At 44.9% G+C, this 20,191-nt stretch overlaps 1 protein-coding gene across 4 annotated transcripts; it reads left to right on the top strand.

Moving 5' to 3' along the window:
* The first annotated feature begins 5,862 nt into the window (after positions 1-5,862).
* On the top strand, positions 5,863-19,466 carry LOC307235720 (eukaryotic peptide chain release factor subunit 1). 4 transcript variants are annotated; one of them, XM_080007900.1, is made up of 11 exons: positions 5,863-5,989; positions 6,421-6,531; positions 8,872-9,047; positions 10,937-11,076; positions 11,184-11,322; positions 11,918-12,108; positions 15,894-16,023; positions 16,167-16,340; positions 16,494-16,558; positions 16,700-16,847; positions 18,636-19,466. In XM_080007900.1, exons 2-11 carry the CDS (start codon positions 6,446-6,448, stop codon positions 18,716-18,718), a joined length of 1,332 nt encoding a protein of 443 aa, XP_079864026.1. In that variant the 5' UTR covers positions 5,863-5,989; positions 6,421-6,445; the 3' UTR covers positions 18,719-19,466. The 4 variants fall into 4 exon arrangements, with proteins under 4 accessions (XP_079864026.1, XP_079864028.1, XP_079864029.1 ...); XM_080007902.1 differs by having other exon boundaries at positions 5,875-6,000; XM_080007903.1 differs by lacking the exon at positions 5,863-5,989 and adding an exon at positions 6,242-6,312.
* The last annotated feature ends 725 nt before the right edge of the window (positions 19,467-20,191 follow it).

The raw sequence follows: 20,191 nt of genomic DNA, 5'->3' as shown, positions 1-20,191 counted from the left end.
AATGAAACATCAGTGAAAGAGGGTGCCCGCTTGATAAACCAGGTGATACTCGGTGGCACTCGTGGTTGTTGCAGCTTGGTAGCCAATAAGCCATTCAGAGCTGGTTTATGGAAATTTATGATGGCATTGCCTGAGGTGTGTGTGAAGTTGTTTGGCTTCTGAATGTAGTCCACTAATTATCAGCACAAGGGATGTAACATGAGAGTCTGTGTATTATTGCATGACTGATTTTGTTTAGTGCTTCCACCATTGCTTTTTCATTTTGAGATGCTTAACCCTCACCCAAATACCTATCAACTTCCGATCACACCCGTCGCCATTCGTCACAGTAATCCCGGCTGTCCAGACACGCCTTTGTCTTCATCTAATACACTGTATTAAATCTATCGATCTGATAACACCCCTCCGTAGTGAATTTGATTAATGTGGCGAGAAGAAAATCAATGTCCCACCATATTTTTTCTTTTCCTCTTGCTCCATCTTCCCCTCCACATTTCTCCTCTCTCTTTTATTCCAGTCTATCAGTTTATCTGTATGCCTGTCATGTTGGTGGCTTGGCCATATGACTTCCGGCTGGTTTAAAAGTTGTGCTGCATGATTGACGGTGTGGATTACTGTGTGCACTGGACTTTTATGAAAACTTTATTTGCCTGGCGTGCGCGGGTGGGTGTGCCGATGTGTGCTCATGACTTTGTAAAAACAGGTGGGCATCAGAGGGGGAGCCAAGTGCTTCTCCTCGGATTCTGTCACATAACATGAAGCGTGAGTCATGCAGAGGCGTTGCCAAATCAAAGTATCACCAAAGCTGGAACAGTTTCAGCAACTGATTATATCTGCCTGTCTGGAGATAATCATCAAAATCATCAATCATTTTGCAGATGTCATTTTGCTTTCATTTGGACCCATCACGTAATACATGCAAGAAAGTAACGCCATTGTTATCATCAATTCTGCACAAACGGTACAAAACAGATCTGGGCATTTAAATTCTCTCCACGCTTGGAGCCCTAGATGTTATTCCAAATGGCGAAGGGTGGAAGATAAAAATCCTTTCTCTCTGGGAACCGGTCTGGTTTTGAGTGGTCACAGAAATACTCTTCCTGGTGTCGTGCATCCTCTGTCTGAAGTTGTTTCGGTCTAAGCCGCTACACTCTCCTCTCCTATAGAATTGCTTTGGCAACATAAAATGGTGGAATGGAAAACATCTGGGGCTGGTGGCGGTGGCGTTAACTTTCTTCGTGATTTTGCTCTTGCACATTTGTGTTTCGGCATATTTTCATCCTTTGTGTCGCCTCCATTTTTTTCCGTCTGTTGGCAGCGAAATGGCATTACGCTACGAGTCCCCCGGGGGGCGGTGTGAGGGTGACAGCACCATATGGTAGCCATTTTGCCTCTTTGATGAGTGATGAGTGGCATCACGGCACCATCCATCATGTGCCAACGATGACTCAGACTCCCAGAATCCTCTGGCAGGGAATACATTTGTTCAAACTTAAAACCCAAACTTAATATTTCCATATTCATTAGTCCATGGACATGGATTTTCTGTCTCTTCTTGCTTTGAGGTCTCTTGGAGCTTTAATTAGAGCGCATAGTTCAGCAGAATCAATTTCCTGGGGAGAAAAAAAACTTGGTCAAGTTTTGTTTTGTTCGTCACTTTGGATTGAGAATGGGTTTTTGCACAAAAAATCCAAGGGAAGGGTGTTGCTTTAACCGCCGCCGCAGTGTGTGGGCGGGCCGGCGGGCTCCACATTACCTTTTAGCACGACCCGTTATCGACCACATCATGAGGGTCGAGTGTGTACCCCGGCCTAAAATTGAGGTTATTGGTCTTAATCCACTGTGTTGATAAAAAAAAGATCTCCTAATAGCCTCCGCCATGTGGACAAGCGAGTGAGCCTCGCCCTCCGCCTCAGAAGCCCTCATTTATATTTATGACAACCGCGGCTCCTCCGCTTCTGATTAATCCACTTAATATTGGGAAGCAGATCCGTAAATCTCCTGTCCGCCGCCTCTGAGTGGAACAGAAAGCCGCGTGGGGGGAGGGGTGTGGGGAGGGTGGTGTGATAAGAATGTCAACTCCCAGATCTGCACGAAAGGACACACACACACACACACACACACACACACACGGACACACACACACACGCACTCACACACGCACACACGCACACACACACACACTCCAAAGCCACTACTGTGGCAATCCAAAATCCTGGCACTTGATGTCCCGGCACCAACGGCACACAGTAGATTCCCAAAAGGCACAATCCCTCTCTCTCTCTCTCTCCCTCTCTCTCTCTCTCTCTCTCTCTCTCTCTCTCTCTCTCTCTAGTGCGCTCTCAGCTTTTAGCAAACACACACACACACACACACACACACACACACACACGCACGCACGCACGCACGCACGCACACACACACACACACACACACACAGCTTCTTCAGAAGATTGGTTTAAGTCACACGGAAGCTATTGAAGTGCTGACGATTATGATCCCCTCTTTCACAGAGGCAGAGAGAAACAGTGAGAGAGTGAGAGACAGAGACGCAGAGAGAGAGAGAGAGAAAGAGGCACACTGAGTCACAGATTAGCCAGTCAGCAGAGATGAAGTGCTGCTTAATTCCCTGCGAGAAGCACAAAGGTTCCCTCTCGCCAGAAGAGAAGCCATGCTGCATTCACCGAGGAGGGTAAACATTAACAGGGCTGTAAAAAGTCTGGAAAATTCACATCTGACAAGGTTCATTCACATTTGCGTTATATTTTTTATTGTTTTTAGTTTTTTTCACGGTTGTTGTGTGTTTGAATCATTTCAGACGTGTCAGAGAACGCTGCTTATCCGCCCTTTCCATCGCTCTCTCAATTCAATATCATTGTATTCAAAAAGCTTTATTGGCATGGGGGGGGGGACATACATTAACATTGCCAAAGCAAATGGAAAACAAAAGAAAAAACTTACAATTAAAACAGAAAAATGTTGTTGTTGCATTCAAAGAATATATATATATATATATATATATATATATATATATATAAATGAGTCAAGGTTACATAAAATAAAATATGATATTAACATTAATTATATTAATTTAAAAATAGTATATAGAACATACGTTAACATAACCTTAAACATTTAAATGGAACATCTTTTAAATTTGCTGTCAAAAATATATATACAGATAAATTAAGATAATCTAAAATAGAAAACTGTGTGTTGTGACACCTTTCTATCATAGCAGCATTAACTTAGTAGCTCTTCTGTGGTATCAGACCAGACAGACTAGACTACGCTCCCCACGTGCATCAATGAGCCTTGGGCGCCCATGACCCTGTCGCCGGTTCACCGGTTTTCCTTCCTTGGACAACTTTTGGTAGCTACTAACCACTGCAAACCAGGAACACCCCACAAGACCTGCTGTTTTGGAGATGCTCTGATCCAGTCGTCTAAACATCACAATTTGGTCCTTGTCAAAGTGGCTCAGATCCTTACGCTTGTTCATTTTTCCTGCTTCCAACACATCAACTTCAAGAACTGACTGTTCACTTGCTGCCTCATATATCCCACCCCTTAACTGGGGCCACTGGAACGAGATGAGAAATGTTATTTACTTCACCTGTCAGTGGTATATATATTATATTTTAATTTATTTACAAAATACACCCCCCTATCTCTCTCCTTCAGTATAGACAACCATTACAGTTTAAAAAGCCTAATTATTATTGTGTTGTTATCTTGGGGGTCCCTGCTTTATCCATTTGGCTCCTTTTTTTTATCTGTGAGGCCCTGGTGGAGCTTTATCTAGGTGGAGCCCCACCCAGCATGACTTCCCTGACACACGGTGCACAAGGTAATGTATTTAAATGCTGCCAGGCTTCCCTCTACCCATCCATCCATCCATCCCTCCAACCATCCATCCATCCACCCATCCATCCAGGCAGATGGCTACAGATGTAAAAATGTAAAAATAAAATACAATCTATACTTTCCTTTTTGTTCAGTTTAAAATTGTCTACACAAAAGTCTACTTTTCTACTACTATGCTTTTTTGCATTTCATTGAAAATGAATACATTGTATATTCCTGAGCTGTTTATTATTTATTATTTTATTTATAATATATATATATATATATATATATATATATATATATTTTTTTTTTTTTTTTTTTTTTTTTTTAACCGCCATTATTATTTTACTTGTTGAGCTTCTGTATTACTTAATGTATATATTTGTGAATTTAGTGTATATCTTCTACACTCCATGGCTTTAAGTTTTCTCTACGGGGAGTCAATAAAGAACGTATCTTACCTTATCTCATCTTATATTATCTTATTGCACAATCCTCTTGCACCAAATGAACTGAAAAAAATGCATTACATTCCATATCTCACAATGCATTTTGTGACCTTTGACCACTACCACCAACCAGCCCATATACATTAAATTGCCTCTATAAATTATATGACTTCCGGCGTCATTATTTCATGGGAGTATCTCTTCAGAGGAAGATAGATTTTGTTTATACAGTATATTAATGCATATTTATAACAGCCTCTCGGCTTCCGTCGGCGTTGTGATAGTGAAGCCGTCCCGTCCTATTGAAATGAACTTGGAGAATGAAAGCAATGTGACCTTCTCTCCTCGGCAGATGGAGCCAGGTATGCAGCATGAGTCAGAATAGCCAGTCTCCATAGCACAGCAGGCACTCTGCATTTGAGGGCTATGGGTGATCACAGCGCTGATGTGCGGACAGATGGTAATGAATTGCCTGTTGGTACCGGTACCTGGTCATTTTCTTTTTCTTTTTTTTTTTTTCCATTTTTTTCAAGTAGCCCATTCCGGAAAAAAAACACTTCATTATGATGGGAGTGATCATTGACTTTGTCCCTAGGTGTGCAAGCAGATGTTTGCCTTGAATAAAACGAAATGTGATCATCATGCTGTATGACAACCTGCCAAATAGTTGCAAACTTGTCACTCAGATGCAAAGAGAAGAGGGGGGGGGGATCGACATCTTAAATGGCAAAAGAAGAGATTGTTCAATTTAAATGTCATCGTCGTCCACTAATTGCCCACTAATTGGAAGTGTATGTTGTCTCGTATGAAGACGCTTGATTTGTTCATTAGCCGATAGTTCCATCTAGTGGTTCGGCTGTGGTAGGGGCGCATTCTTCCGTTCAAAACGACCTTTAAATATAAACTCGTGTAAAAAAAAAAAAAAAAAGAAAAAAAAAGGAAATAAAATGAGAGAAAAGTGGAAACTCGTGAAAAAATAAATCACTGAATTGTACAGGAAAACGAAAAACAAAAATGTATTTCCAGCTCTGTCGTTTCTTTGCCATATTAAGACTGGTAGTTGATAAATCATTCGTGCATCTTATTTTACTACTGTCTTCATGTCTTTACCTCGTTATATGTTCGGTGCGATCATCGTATTTACACGTCTTCCCACGCTCTGCCAATGTCCGAATGGCTGTCGTGACTTAAAGCACTTTTTTTTTCTCTCTTTCGTTTGTTCATTTAAAATAAAATGAAGAAAACGATGAAGGTGGGGAAATGGAAACAGACGTAGAAATAATACGCCGGTGTGGCTGTAGTTCGTAAAAAAAAAAAAAAAAAAAAAAAAAGAAGAAAGAACTACAACTCCCATCGAAAAACAGCGACGCCCATCCGACTCCGCTCCGACAGCTTCCGCCCTGTTTGGACGAATCGCCCGCCGCGGTTTCACGAGCGACGGCGGAGGCGGACCAATCGCGACGCGCCCCTCGGTTTCTATGCGGTTTCCAGGAAGTGAGCGGCGGCACCTCGGAAAACCTCCCTCCCACACGTGTTGGGAGAGAGAGAGAGAGAGAGCGAGCGGAGCGGAGCGGAGCGGAGCCGGCTGGAAAGGCAGCGTCATTCCTCCGACCAGCGACCCGGCCACCTCGCCAGCAGCAGCCGCAGCAGCGCCAGAACCGAGAGAGCGGGAGCGGCGGTGTCCGAGGCAGGTGCGGCGTCGGTACGCCGGTTGGTTGGGATTGAGGAAGAGAAAGAGACGCTTATTTCGGCGCCCGCTCTGTTTTCGTTGCGGCGGGGCTGGTTCTCCTCCATTGGGGGGGGGGGCGAAGTAGGTCGGCCGGCGCCGCCGTTAGATAACGAAGCCGGCGGACACTAGGGCCCGGCGGAGCGCTCGCGTAGGCCGCGTTTTTATCCGCGCCCTTTCCTGACCGAGGCAGCCGGGGCTGGGTCTTTCCCTTTCCGGTCAGCCCGCCTGCCAGCCACCGGTCAGTTGCCGTACGGGACGACCGACCCCGCCACTTGTTTCCGAGAGGTAGACGGGCCGAGCTACCGCGCGTGTGTCCGCGGGTCCGCTCCGCTCCGCTCCCCCCGGGGCCCGGGCCCGCGTCCGCCTCCTTTACCACGTCTTTTCTCTCACCAGGTGCTGAAGCGACCACAGTGGGAAGATGGCGGACGACCCCAGCGCGGCGGACAGGAACGTGGAGATATGGAAGATCAAGAAGCTGATTAAAAGCTTGGAGGCCGCCCGTGGGTACGTGGGGTGACCGTACGCGGTGACCCGCCGTGGGTTTATCGCGTTGTTTGTTGTTGTTGTTTGGGGGGTTTTGCGGGAGGGGAACTGTCTGTGGACATCTGGAGCTCGGATTTGGCAGCGGAGTTAGCTTAGCCATGCTAACCGCGCTTGCCTTGCTAACGTGAACTAGTGTCGCATCGACACTCTGGTGAGGCTCCCTACCGTCGGCGCGAATAGACGAGACAGCAAGGCCCCGGCGAGATGTGTGCTTGGCGGCGTGGGGAAAGTTAACCTTGTTTTTGTTGTTATTGTTTCTTTTTTTAATTCAGCTTAAGTATAGCGGTCGCCGGGGCTAACAGACGTCATGGGTGCGAACAGGCCTCTGACAACGAACCACGTTGGGTGATCGAGGAAGGCCCCGGCGGGGAGAGAGGGGCTGGAGCGGTATCCCATGTGCTCCCACAGACGTCTCACCCAACACGCACCCTAGATTAACACGAGAACCCGGATAGAGGCTTCGTAGGCCAGTTTACACATACAAGGAATCAGACCGTACGGCAACATTTACAAGCAGTTAAAGGCAAAATGTGACCACTATTTACATTGGGTACAACGGGCAAGCATCCTGTTCAAGTGCAAATGTACTGATCAATACACAGTGAATATTACCAATGAATGAATGAATGAATGAATGAATGAGTGTACAGGTTTGTGGCAGGCACACAGATTAGGACTTGACGATCAAGTTGGCATATGGGAGTGAGCGGCTGTCTCCGGTGTTTGTTTTGCTGTTTTCGGCTCTGAAGCACCTGCCAGGGGCAAGGTGTGGGAACCGGAGGAGGGGGCGGTCAGTCAGCGGATAATGTCCCCCCCAGTCCACTTCCTGGCCCCGTCGCTGACCAGATCATGGAGGGTGGCCGGCATTTTGACTCCTATGGTGGGACGGTGCGCTCCAGTCTGTTTCTGTTGCGGACCCCGCCCCAGACGGTAGTTGCGGGGGTGGTGAGGACTGCCTGAACAGTTGCCGTGAGCTTGTGATCTGGTTTTCACCAGCTCCATTGCACTTCGGCTACAAAGTAGGCACTTTAAAGTACTTGGACGCTGGCGTTTGAGGGCGGAATACCGTTACTCCGAACCTGCGATTGTCGCTCGATTGGTCGAATATGACAGGCTCATCTCTGCTAGCGTGTTCCCGTTCTCCCGGCTTCTAGCGCGACGCAAAATGTGCCATCTCAGGTATTCGACTCGGTTTGACCATTTTGACAGGTAGCTAGTTCTAGCGGATGCTATTATGGAACTTAAGCGTGTTAGGGACCCTTGATGTCAAGGGCATATGTTGTATAGCATGTAACTCAAACACTTGCCCTCTCTCCCGCCCTCTGTTACCCTCAAAGCAATACTTAGCCAAGAGGCTGGATAAGTCTTTTCTTTTTAACAGAAGAGAATACTGGAATAGAATGAAGTACTTTGACAGCGGACGGGAAACACTACCTTTTTTTTTCAAGAGGTTGAATCTGCCGCTAGTTTTGTGGCAGATCGTCTGGAAATTAGCGTCATGTGTTGCGATGACTTTTTTTTCTTTCTCTCAAAGAGCTATGGTGGCACCGACTATGCAAAACTCACTTTTTCAGTGCTCGAGCACCTACATTTTGGTCTCTGATGAGCCTTCTAACACACAAACTGAAAGAAGACAACCCAGTCAGTTTTTGAGTGTTCTGATTAAGAAATCCTTAAACGAGCCATTCCAATTAGCCTCAGTACTACGTAACATTTAGACACATTAGAATTAGAACATTTGTTAAAACGGATTTTGGTAGAGTGATGGCTGAAATCAGTGAACGTTTATGGAGTAAATCAAACTAAGCCCGGAGTAAAGCTCAAACCCCATTGGCTCACAGAACTAGGGGTTTTGTGAGCGTGCCTCCTCCCACTCACACCCCGTCTGAAAACGGGCTGTTTATTGGACGCACGTTAGAGTGGCTCAAATCTATAATCTAGTCAAGAAAGGGATTTAAAAACAACATATTTACATATCTAACGAAATATTACCGGGAGTTGCTCCCGTACATGAGTGAACTAATTATAACTAAGTAAAAGTAACTTGGAGCTCATGGGAATGTTCAAGGATTAACGAGAGGAGAGGATTGATGGATTGGCAGCGACAAAGCAATGATTATTCTTAACCGGGCAATAGATTGCCGGACTGGACTAACCTTTCCCTCCCCATTCCTCCCTCTTTTTTTTTTTTTTTTTTTTTTTTTTTTATCATGTTGGAGATTATATTTCCACATGCAGCATAAATCAGGATTTTCTGTCAAATGTCTGACTTTCTCCCTCTCCCCTTTTTCCCCTCGACAGTAATGGGACCAGTATGATCTCGCTGATCATCCCCCCAAAGGACCAGATATCCAGAGTGGCCAAGATGTTGGCGGACGAGTTCGGCACCGCCTCCAACATCAAGAGCAGAGTGAACAGACTCTCTGTGCTCGGGGCCATCACCTCTGTACAGCAGAGGCTAAAACTCTACAACAAGGGTGAGTGTTGTGCGGAAATCAAAAACACTTTTGTGACTTTTTTTTAATTTATTTTTTATTTTTTTTAAATGTTCATCTGACTTACACTGTTCACTAGAATATTATTTAATCAATAAAAACCTGAAGAATGAACTAGGGATGTTGATCGATAACTGGTAAGTATTTTGACGGATTAATACTATCAGTTAAACAGTTAAATATATTGTAAAAAAAAAAAAAAGTTGGCATCATAAATTAAAAATAGTGAGGGTTTGTTTGTTTTTTTTGTCCGATTTTTATTAATTATTTCTAGAGCTGTACCTGACTCAGAATTTGGCTGTTCAGTGCGCCTATTCGAGCACACTCACGCACACTATATGAGTTCCTCCATGCCTCCAAATCAATCGACTAAAGACAATGTTTCTTGTCGTTTTATTTGGAGGAACGGCTTCATGTCTCGCGATCGGAGGCACAGGGAGATGTGTTGGTGCATACTAATGTACTTATGATTCCTCTTGTATATAATTATAATTTGTGAAGTCCAATAAAAAAAGCGTTTTTTTTCTCGGGGGACATTGCCCTAATTTTGTTGGATAACGCTTAGTGATCAGTTAACCAGGGTCGTCTATCGGTCATTCTAAAATAGCATCCCAAGAATAACTAAAAAATAATCCATTGAGATATTAGGCTATCTTGATGAGATACACTGCCTGTAATAAGCTAGTTAGTGCATTGTAATAATTCACATTTTAATTTATACTGTATAAACCATAACAATAATTTAGCCTGTGCCTATTGCATTTTGTATATTTATAAGTATGACTTGTGTTTTATATTTTTCAGCAAGCTGTATATAATTGTATTTTTTATCTGATCATTTATTTCATAGTGAAAGATGGTAAAGACTATTTTGCTACATTTTTGACATTTGTTAACAAATTAAATGTCAGACGCTACGACCGTAAACATGGTCACAGCACTTGATGTTTTTAGACTATTAAAGCAGCATTATGTAACTTGATATTTGCACCCATGCATTTTCTGAGTGCAATTGCGTTTTACACAACTTTCCTGAAATTTGGTTCATTGTCCGAAAATAATTTATTTTTCCGGACAAAACTGAACTTTAGTGGTCACGTTTCAATAATAGTCTGTTACAAACGCAAATATGGTGTCCGCCTAGGTTACAGCGGCCCTTGCACGGACCTCGCTGCTTCCAAGCCGTGGGGAAGGGTGCGGGTCAGGGTGAAACAAACCCTGTGGCGCAATAAAAAGTGAGGGGAGGCGCGCGCTGGCTGATGTGCGGGTGCCGCGGGCACCATTGGCCCGTCTCACCCGCTCCCTCTCGAATGTGGAGCGGCTACGTTTTTGTATGCGCGTTATCATTATCATTTTGACCGGCAAGTTTATCATTCATAAACTTTTTTACCAGGGGGGAAAAACGGATTATAGCATAATTATACCCAAACACAGAAGTTACATAGTGCAAGAACATGCTTTCCGGGGGGATGGGTGGGAATGAAAGACGTGCCATTCTTCAAATATAAGTCCATCAAAATTATTTAGAATCTGTTATTTTAAGGTAAAAAAGTTACATAGTGTTGATTTAGGCCACAAAACTCCCAAAATGAATGAACTTTAAAAGGAAAAAAAACAACTTGTAATTGGTTTCAAATTGAGCATACTTAATAGAAGTTTTCTGTTTTGCATTTGTCTCCATATATAGTTGATTTTAATAATAATCAATTCGAACACTTTGACCCATTCACTTTCCATCCAACGCAATGTATTTGTATTAAGTTAACTCTGTACAGCACACGTCCTCGTTGCAGCTGTATCTGTTCCTTCTTGCACAGCAAAGCCCAGTTCTGACCTTTCTGCCTACTTCCTTCCTTTTATCTTGTTTTTAGTGCCACCCAATGGCTTGGTGGTGTACTGCGGCACCATCGTGACTGAGGAGGGCAAAGAGAAGAAGGTCAACATCGACTTCGAGCCGTTCAAGCCCATCAACACCTCGCTGTACCTCTGTGACAACAAGTTCCACACCGAGGTGAGGGGGCGCACGTGCGGTGGTGCAGGTGGGGCTTTTTAACATCGCTTCTGCCTTTTCCCTTCACCCCACCTAATGCCACCGAATCTCAATCTTTCTGACCCCAGGCGCTGACTGCCCTGCTCTCTGACGACAGCAAGTTTGGCTTCATTGTGATAGATGGTAGCGGGGCTCTGTTTGGCACACTGCAGGGCAACACCAGAGAGGTGCTGCACAAGTTCACCGTGGACCTGCCCAAGAAGCACGGTACTGGCGGCGCGCACACAGACAACACCGCTTGGGCTCCCACGCCGACACACTCTCTCTCTCTCTCTCTCTCTCACACTGGGCCATTTCTATCGCCGGGTCTTGTAGACGTGGGGCTGGGTATCGTGGCAGGATCTCATGGTTCGATTCCGATACAAAGGGTCACGACTAGGTCCGATCTGATGTTAATGAGATGGAAGGTTGCCGGTTCGATCCCCCGCTCCTCCTGGTAGCGTGATGGCGTGTCCGTGAGCAAGAGGCTTAACACCTAAACCTGCTCCCCAGGCGCCTCTATGTGGCAGCCCACTGCTCCTAGATACGTCAGTTACTAGGATGGGTAAATTCGGCAAAATTGCAAATTTACCCGTTGTGGGACTAAAGGTACAAAGAAAAAAAAAATTAGTTTTATTTTTTTTCAAATTGATTCAGAAACTGAAACAAGTGAATTGTATCTGAGTATCTTGTTTTTCCAAGGCCTTAAGTCACAATGAGAACAATCATAAATCTAAAAGCGGAAAATCAACAGTAAAAAGTCAGTAAAAAGTAAATCTACACCTGTTAATATAATATTCATTTGCACTCCTCCCGCTTTTAGGAAGAGGAGGGCAGTCAGCTCTGCGTTTCGCCCGCCTAAGAATGGAGAAGAGACACAACTACGTGAGAAAGGTGGCTGAGACGGCCGTCCAGCTCTTCGTGTCCAACGACAAGGTCAACGTGGCGGGCATGGTCCTGGCCGGGTCTGCCGACTTCAAGACGGAGCTCAGCCAGTCGGACATGTTTGACCCGGTAAGCGATGATTGGACCAACTTAAAGGGGACCTATTATGCAAAGCTCACTTTCAGTGCTTGTACACATCCATTTTTGTCTCTGGACCTACTTAGACACAAACTGAAATACGACAATCCAATCAGTCAGTTTTTGTGAGTCAGTGTTTGTCCTAAAACAAGCCGTTCAGCTCAGCTGCCCTAATATACGTCATCGCAGTTATATACGCCACTGTGATAGAATTGGAACAGACCATCATCTGATAACCACCCACGGCTGGAGCGTGACCGGACCCGCTAGCATCATAGCTAAGCAGGGGATGTGCTCTGTTGGCTGCAGAGACCAGCACAAATCTTTTTGAAGAAAGAGGAATTAATACCAACTGTCCGTGACAGAACTGCAGACGGTGGAAATCGAAGTATTAAAAATAAAAAACAATTTTGCTGTGTTTTTGCGTCCACGTTAGTTTACTGTAGGCTGTGGCGTGCGATCTGCTCCACGTATATAACAACAGATGGGAAATCGTTTTGTTTAATATATTTTATTGGAGTCATCACCATAGCAACACCATTCGTCACGCTTGTTTCGTTTTGCCTTGTACCTCTCTTGCGCCGGGTTTTTGTTTCCCTCCGTGCCGTCATCCTGTTCCCGTCTACCGTGTTCTATGTGAACGCAGCGTTAGTTGTTGAGATACAATTAACATTGTTTTTTCCTCTGTGTCGTGAAGTTCCCCTTTTCTATGCACAACCATGTTTGTCCCATCATTCCGTTGAGTACTACGACTTACTGGCTGGGTAATTTTTATTTTTCTCCCAATGCCCTGTGCCCCCAAGGACTCCTGTTGATACAATTATGATGATACCACAGATTGTTCAGTTCTTATAGAAAAGATTGATTATCGATTAAATTATTAACATCCCTAGCTCTGACCCGTGGAGGCACGGACTCCACAAGACCTCTGAAGATGTCCTGTGGTATCTGGCACCAAGATCCTTTAACTCCTGTAAGTTGTGAGGTGGGGCCCCCATGGATCGGGCTTGTTGTTCCAGCACATCCCACAGCTGCTCCATCGCATTGAGATCTGGCGAATTTGGAGGCCAAGTCGACGCCTTGAGCTCTTTGTCAGTGTTCCGCAAACCATTCCTGAAAGATTTTTGCAGTGTGTCAAGGCGCATTATCCTGCTGAATGAGGCCACTGTCATTAGGGAATACTGTTGCCATGAAGGGGTTGCCATAAAGGGGTGTACTGTACTACTACTCTGCAACAATGTTTAGGTAGGTGTGGTACGTGTCGAAGCAGCATTCACATGAATGCCATGTGATCCGACCAGAGAGCTAGCCTTCACTCCCAATGTGCATCATGAGCCTCGGGCACCCATGACCCTGTCGCCGGTTCACCAGTTGTCCTTCCTTGGACCACTTTTGGTAGCTACTAACCACTGTGCTGTGGTCTAGCCATCACAGCACAGTCATCCTTGTCTTAGGATTTCATTTCAGACCAAAATATTACCCATGAAATGGATACACACGATGTAATTATCAATTCAGGAGTTGAGCACTGAAAACATATTTTAAGTCCTGTAAAGTGAATTCAGTGATTTGCTTCTAAACACATTATACATGGGAGAGATGGGGCACATTTTGAGCACCCGTCTCCCTCTCCGATGGTACAGACAATGCCAGTGCTGGGGTGCCCGTAATCAGCTTGCCAGAACTGGGTTTTTTTTCCGTTTTTTGTTTTTTTTTATCTGAGATGTAGGTTATTTTACATTTGCTTAAGGATCAAAAGCGTGCGCAATGGAGACATTTTCTCTGTAAAATAATCTTTACAAGTTGTGCCCCGTTCCTCGATGCCTTGTCCCCACACTGGTTTTAGTTGTTTTAATTGGGGATAGGCGCTCCATGTTGCTCTCTGCGATCTGAGCTCATGGATGGCCGTGTTCGCGTCAGTGTCCGGTTGCGGGCGATTCACACGCGAAAAATATATTTGCCCCATTGAAATAATATCCATGTGCATTTGGTAAACTTCTATCTGTTCTATATTGTGATTGCAATGCACACTGACTGGGGAAGGGGCGGTGGGGTCGACTTTCAGGGGGCAGCCCTAGTTTTTTATTGTCCATCCCCTCCATGTGCGCATTATTTGGGCGGGACTGCTTTGCGATGTAACCTTTTTGATATCACCTAAGCCTACTTAAGTTATGCTGATGTGGTCATCCATGATTTCACTCGGGTATAAATATGAAGTGACACCAAGGCCCAACTCCCTTAATCATCCATCAACATGGGAAAGATCAGAGAGTATATGAGGCAAGTGTATTGACAGTCATAAAACCAAGCAATGGCTATAACTAAAACAGCTACACACCTGAAAACGTCCATCTTTACTTTAAGGGCGATAATCAAACAGCAACTGACCCATGAGGAAACTTCCTGAAAGAAGACACGAGTGTGTTTTTGCCCTAATTTCCCCGAGGAACACAGTCGGAAAAGTTTGCAAGTCTGGGTCGAGTCTCCAAAACGTCAATCAGATGCTGTCTCCATGCCAACAAGCCATTTGGAAGAAGAAGAAAGTTGAAGAAACGCTTGGCCACCATCAAAGCACAAATATAAACTCCCAGAGTTTTCTAAACATCACCGGGACTTTGACTTAAACCGGTTCTACGGTCAGGCAAAGTGGAGGGAAAAGAGCTTTTTGGCAACAAACGGGGAGAATGTTTGGAGCTAAAAGGGGATGGTCATGCAAAAAATAACCTAATCCCTGTAAGTATGGTTTTGTGGGAACCTTGTTGGGATACGTGGCATCATGGACTCCCATCAACCACCAGGAGGCTTTAGATCCAAACAGAGCCGCCTCTGCCGGGAAGCTAAAATGGTTCAGATGCCATGGAATGAAGCTTCTTGCACGGCCGTCCCAGTCCCCTGACCCGAACCCCCATGGAAACCTGTGGGGCGGGGGCTACAGAGGAGTCCACCGGCGAAGACCTCAGACTCTGAAGAATCTGAAGAGGTTCTGAACTGAGGAAGGGTCTCTGAGGAGAAGTCTCTTTGCCGTTACATTGGCAGAGGATAGGAGCACCAAGTACTGAATACAGCGGTGCCAATAATTGTGACGTGTCTTTTTCAGAATATTCTTTATCCAGCATAATTTTTTTCCACTTCATTTGATTGAGGGTGCCAATAATTCTGGAAGGCACTGTCGCTTGTGTTCTGCTATCGTGAAAGATCTGAAACCAAATTTCCCTGGCACTCGAGTACCATAATATGGGTTCGTCAACGGGTCGACTAACAGCTGAAAAGATTGAAATTATTGCAACATTTAGAAGAAGAAGAACAGTCTTTATTTGCCACACAGCACACCACACTACAACACATGCTTGCACGCACGCACACACACACATGCTTTGGATGGTGGCCGGTGAAATGGTTCCTCTGCATTTAACCCATCCTGGCTTGTCCTTCCTCCGGGGCCACAGCCAGGAGCAGTGGGCAGCATACGTTGACGCGCCCGGAGACCTGGTGATGAGTGTCCATCGCTGGTCAGACGATGATGGGTGCATGTTTTTGAGGGGGGTCCTTACTGACGTGAGGTGGAGGAAACCCTATGTGAGCACGGGGAGAACATGCAAACTCCACACAGAAAGGCTCCTATTTGGGAGATAACCCACCGGAGCACGGTGCCAACAGCGCCCCATTTTGGTACAACACTGTGGATGAGATGTATTTAAAATGATTCTCAATGTTGTTTATTCATTTGTTTTACAGATTATAGATGAAGTAATTGTTTTGTCTGTGTGCACCTACAGAGGTTACAGGCCAAAGTTCTCAAGCTGGTGGACATCTCCTATGGAGGGGAGAACGGCTTCAACCAGGCCATCGAACTCTCGGCAGAGGTCCTCTCTAACGTCAAGTTCATCCAGGAGAAAAAGCTTATAGGTGGGCGGCCATGGAATTTTTTTTTTTTTATTTACTTAAAAAATATATATATATATTTTTTGTATAATATACAATATCATTTTAGTACTTTTTATTTTTATTTTTTTTTAGAAAGTTGTTAATCTCACCCTCTCTCCGTGCAGGGCGGTACTTTGACGAGATCAGCCAGGACACGGGGAAGTATTGTTTCGGAGTGGAGGACACGCTCAAAGCCCTGGAGATGGGAGCGGTGGAGATCCTCATCGTCTACGAGAACCTGGACACCATGCGCTACATCCTGCGCGTTCACGGGGCCGAAAGCAACGGGGCCGAAAACGGTAGATACAAATCCAAATAGGCAGCTTCTACACCTGCAGTGTTGACAAAAATCCAGCGTCCTGGTCTATGTAACTCCCGTTATTGTGTAGTTATTGTTCATATGATGTATGTTGGTTAATAGCTTATTTGTTCTTTGTTTTTTGTTTTTTTAGACGAGAAGACCTTGTATTTAACGCCGGAGCAAGAGAAAGACAAGTCCCACTTCACAGACAAGGAGGTCAGCGCCCGCTCACAACGTGCTAAGTGAACGCAGTCACATTGCCAGACGGAGGAGTTGGTTTGAGTTTTGAGTTGCTGCTGGACGGCGTCGCAGGCTTTCTAAGTGCACTGATTCTTATCTTGTTTATTTTTTGAACAGACGGGGCAGGAACACGAGCTGATCGAGAGCATGCCGCTGCTGGAGTGGTTTGCCAACAACTACAAGAAATTCGGGGCCACGCTCGAGATCGTCACTGACAAGAGCCAGGAGGGGTCCCAGTTCGTCAAGGGCTTCGGAGGCATCGGGGGTGAGCGCGCACGGTCTTTCCTAAAAGCTCTGTAGAGGGGTCAGGTGCCCGGTTTTTTGCTTCATTGAAGCTGCTGCAGATTAAAGAACAGTCTTGCATACCCAGACTTTATTTCCTCCTGACCCCCGGGCCACAACAGAAGCAACACGAAAACCCTTCAGGTATGCTGCCGTGTTGATCAACATGCAAGATCACGCCAAACGAGGGCGTCGCAAAAGCGGTGCCTCGGCTCTTTTTTTCGGGCGAAAATCGTAAACTGGAGCATAGATTCCCATAGAGGTCTATTCAAAAGAAATATTTACTGAAAGTATTTATTACCGAGCCTGGTATGCATCAACCACACATCACTGCAACCCTGAGATTATGCAGACATAACCCGGAGGAGCTGTATGTGTGAATGCAAAATGGCCGAATCATTTTAACTGGACTTCAACTTGCCAGCACCCTAGTACAAACTCTGCGTGATTGAACGGCGCAGGTAATTCACGGCGAGTGAGTGGGCGTGTCGCTTGTCGATGGTTTCTCTATCTGGCACCAGTTATTTTACCTTTGTGTGGATTTTCATGCACAGAGCATAGCTGCTTCGTTTTCCTTTATATTCCTTTCCACTCTTTCGTTTGTATTGCGGATACCTCCAAATACATGGAGTATCAACGCCAAAGAAGATTAGTCTTGTGTGCTAAAACTCCAGTGTCATTGCGTCACGTCCTGCCTCCTGCACGCTCTACCCAAACTCCTCCCCTCGCCTAAACCAAACAGTCTGTTTCCAGGTAGTGTAAACGCTTCTGACATGGGCAACCTCCGTGTAACATGTGTGAAAGGGATAGGATGATAGGCACTAGGTAAAATCATATCTAAAGAATTTCCTTCAGCTTCACGCCTATATTATCAGATAAAAAAAAAAAAGAATTAAAAACAATTTGTAAACAAGCAAAATATTGCATGTAGGCCTCTCTGGCTCTTACCATTTATATGACCGTGTACTTCCACCTTGAAATCGAATTTGATAAACATATCACATCTGCCATATGTCATGTAAGGAAGAAGTATGAAGTGCAGCTGCTTTAACATTTCACTTAAAAGTTAAATAAAATCGAAAATAAATATGCCAAGTTGGCCTCAATTTAAATAAATCAAGTTTGTGGTGTCCGTCTTCATCCGCACGTATTGACATATTTTGCACAATGAATATTCACCGTCTGTTTTGGGTTGGAAATTAAGTATCCAAAAAAACGCCAAACTATGGATCTGTGTGGCCCTCATGTATGGACATCTTGTTTTTCCTTCTCTGAGTTGCTCATTTTGGGCGCTGCAACTCTCACCGAGGCCGGCGTGTTTACGAGCAACCTCCCCACACGGATAGGGCGGGGCTTTTTTTATCAAACCTCCTTGGCTCCTTGGGTAATTGGCTCAGCCTTAGATCATCTTATTTGATTGGCTTTCCGTTGCAACTTGCCCCACGTTTCTATAAATGAACAAACACACGGAAGATTTTATTGAAATGATCAAGCCTATTTTATTTCGACATCGAAGTGGAAAAAAATATTGCTCTCATCGTTTTATCGCCCAGCACTAATTGGATTGTGCTTAGTATTTTCACCGTACATTATGACCGGAGAGATTTAAATGTGTCGGTCTTCAACCGATTTTTTTCGGTTAAGAAAAGCTTAATTACTTAAAAGGGAAACTATGCGCATCGTAATGTGCATCGTTCCTTTGACGTCGTCCTGATCTCCATAACCATGAATTTAAGCCCTTTGTTTCCCTTCTTCTCTCTGTGCTCCTCAGGTATCCTGCGGTACAGGGTGGACTTCCAGGGTATGGAGTACCAGGGAGAGGACGACGAGTTCTTTGATTTGGATGACTACTAGGTAGTCCGGGACTGACATCGGGAGAGAGAGAAAAAAAAAAAATGACAAAAGCAAATCAACAGAATGAAGAAATGAGGAAGGAAAATTAAAACACGCCACCTCTCTTTTGCAGCAAGTGAGAGGAGGGGGGAGCAGAGCTGATCGCGAACGACAAGACACTCGCCAATACACCGGTCGCATACACGCACACAACACACACTCATTTGATACACACACACACACACGTACAAAAAAAACTCACCCAGGCTGAAGCGGAGTGAAATTTTCTTTCAGTCCGGCGAGGGAGAAAACCCTTCATGAATAAATCCCTGCCTTAGAGTGCTGGTTCCTTCCCCTCGTTGGATTGGACTTAACTCATTTTTTTTGTTCTTTCTTTTCCTCCCCCTCCATTTGAATGAACACAACAGCAAGTTCCCAGAATCCTCGCTGCCCCCAACCCCCCCCCCCGCCCCCCTCCAACCGGGTCTGAAGAAGAACTTTGGAATCGCTTCTCCTCGCGTATAGAAAATATATATATTTTTTTCCCCTCGCCCCCTCCCTCCCTCCTATTGTTTTTTTTTTGGTTTTTTTTTGTTTTTTTTTTTCCCCTCTTGCCCTTTTTCATTTTATTTTTTTACTGGTTACTGCTGCTGTTGTATTTTATGAGAGCGGGGGATTTTTTTTTACCTGGGTTTTCGTTAGAGAAAGGGGAACAAAAAATATTAAATTTGAACTGCTGAAAACCATTGCTAACTCCTGCTCTGCTGCTCCTCTACTCTTCTTCCACGCTCTTTGGTACCAAGTCTTGTGTTTTTGAGATGCGATATCAATTCAGTCCAATCTGCCAAGAATCGACTGTTATTCCTAATTGTTTCCATCCCGGTGTCTTTACTTTTGAATGCGCTAACGTTTAATGCATTCCAAATGATTTTACCGTGTTCCAATCTGCCACTAATGCATTCTCAAAAGTATGATATTGATACAAACTGGAATCATGTCTAGTCTCCTTTTAGGTGATGCACTGAAACGTGAGTCGAAGTGTTGAGGTCAACAGAATAATGTGCAGACTGGGAAATGGCCAATTTGAATCGACTCCCACATGCTGGATTCATCCGTTAATTTTGGGGCGCCAGGTGGTCCGACAAAGGAATCTAGTTTACATACTGTTGAGGTCCAGGAGCAGATGATGTATTAAAAACCTGTGCAGCGGAGCCACGCAGGTACGATTTGGTGTCCGGTTCTGTGCCGCTGCCTTTCATCCCAGTGGGCGAGGCTGTATTGTAAATGAACATTCTGGCGTAAAGGAGGAATGAATGCCACTTGCGATCAGGAAAGCCGTTGGCGCAGGGCTGGGGTCGTTCCCATTCATTATACTCCATATGGAACCCGAGTGCACTCCCAAGCAGCTGAAGGTGGGCCAAACCGAAATCTACTTTGTCTGATAAGGGATCGCCTTGCTCGAACACATCCGAGCGCCGGAGATGCGAGTTTGCA

Source organism: Zeus faber (genome assembly GCF_960531495.2).
Source record: "Zeus faber genome assembly, chromosome: 10".
In the NCBI taxonomy this organism is placed as follows: Eukaryota; Metazoa; Chordata; class Actinopteri; order Zeiformes; family Zeidae; genus Zeus; species Zeus faber.
The sequence above is the reverse complement of the archived record's forward strand: the minus strand, read 5'-3'. Positions and strand labels throughout refer to the sequence as shown.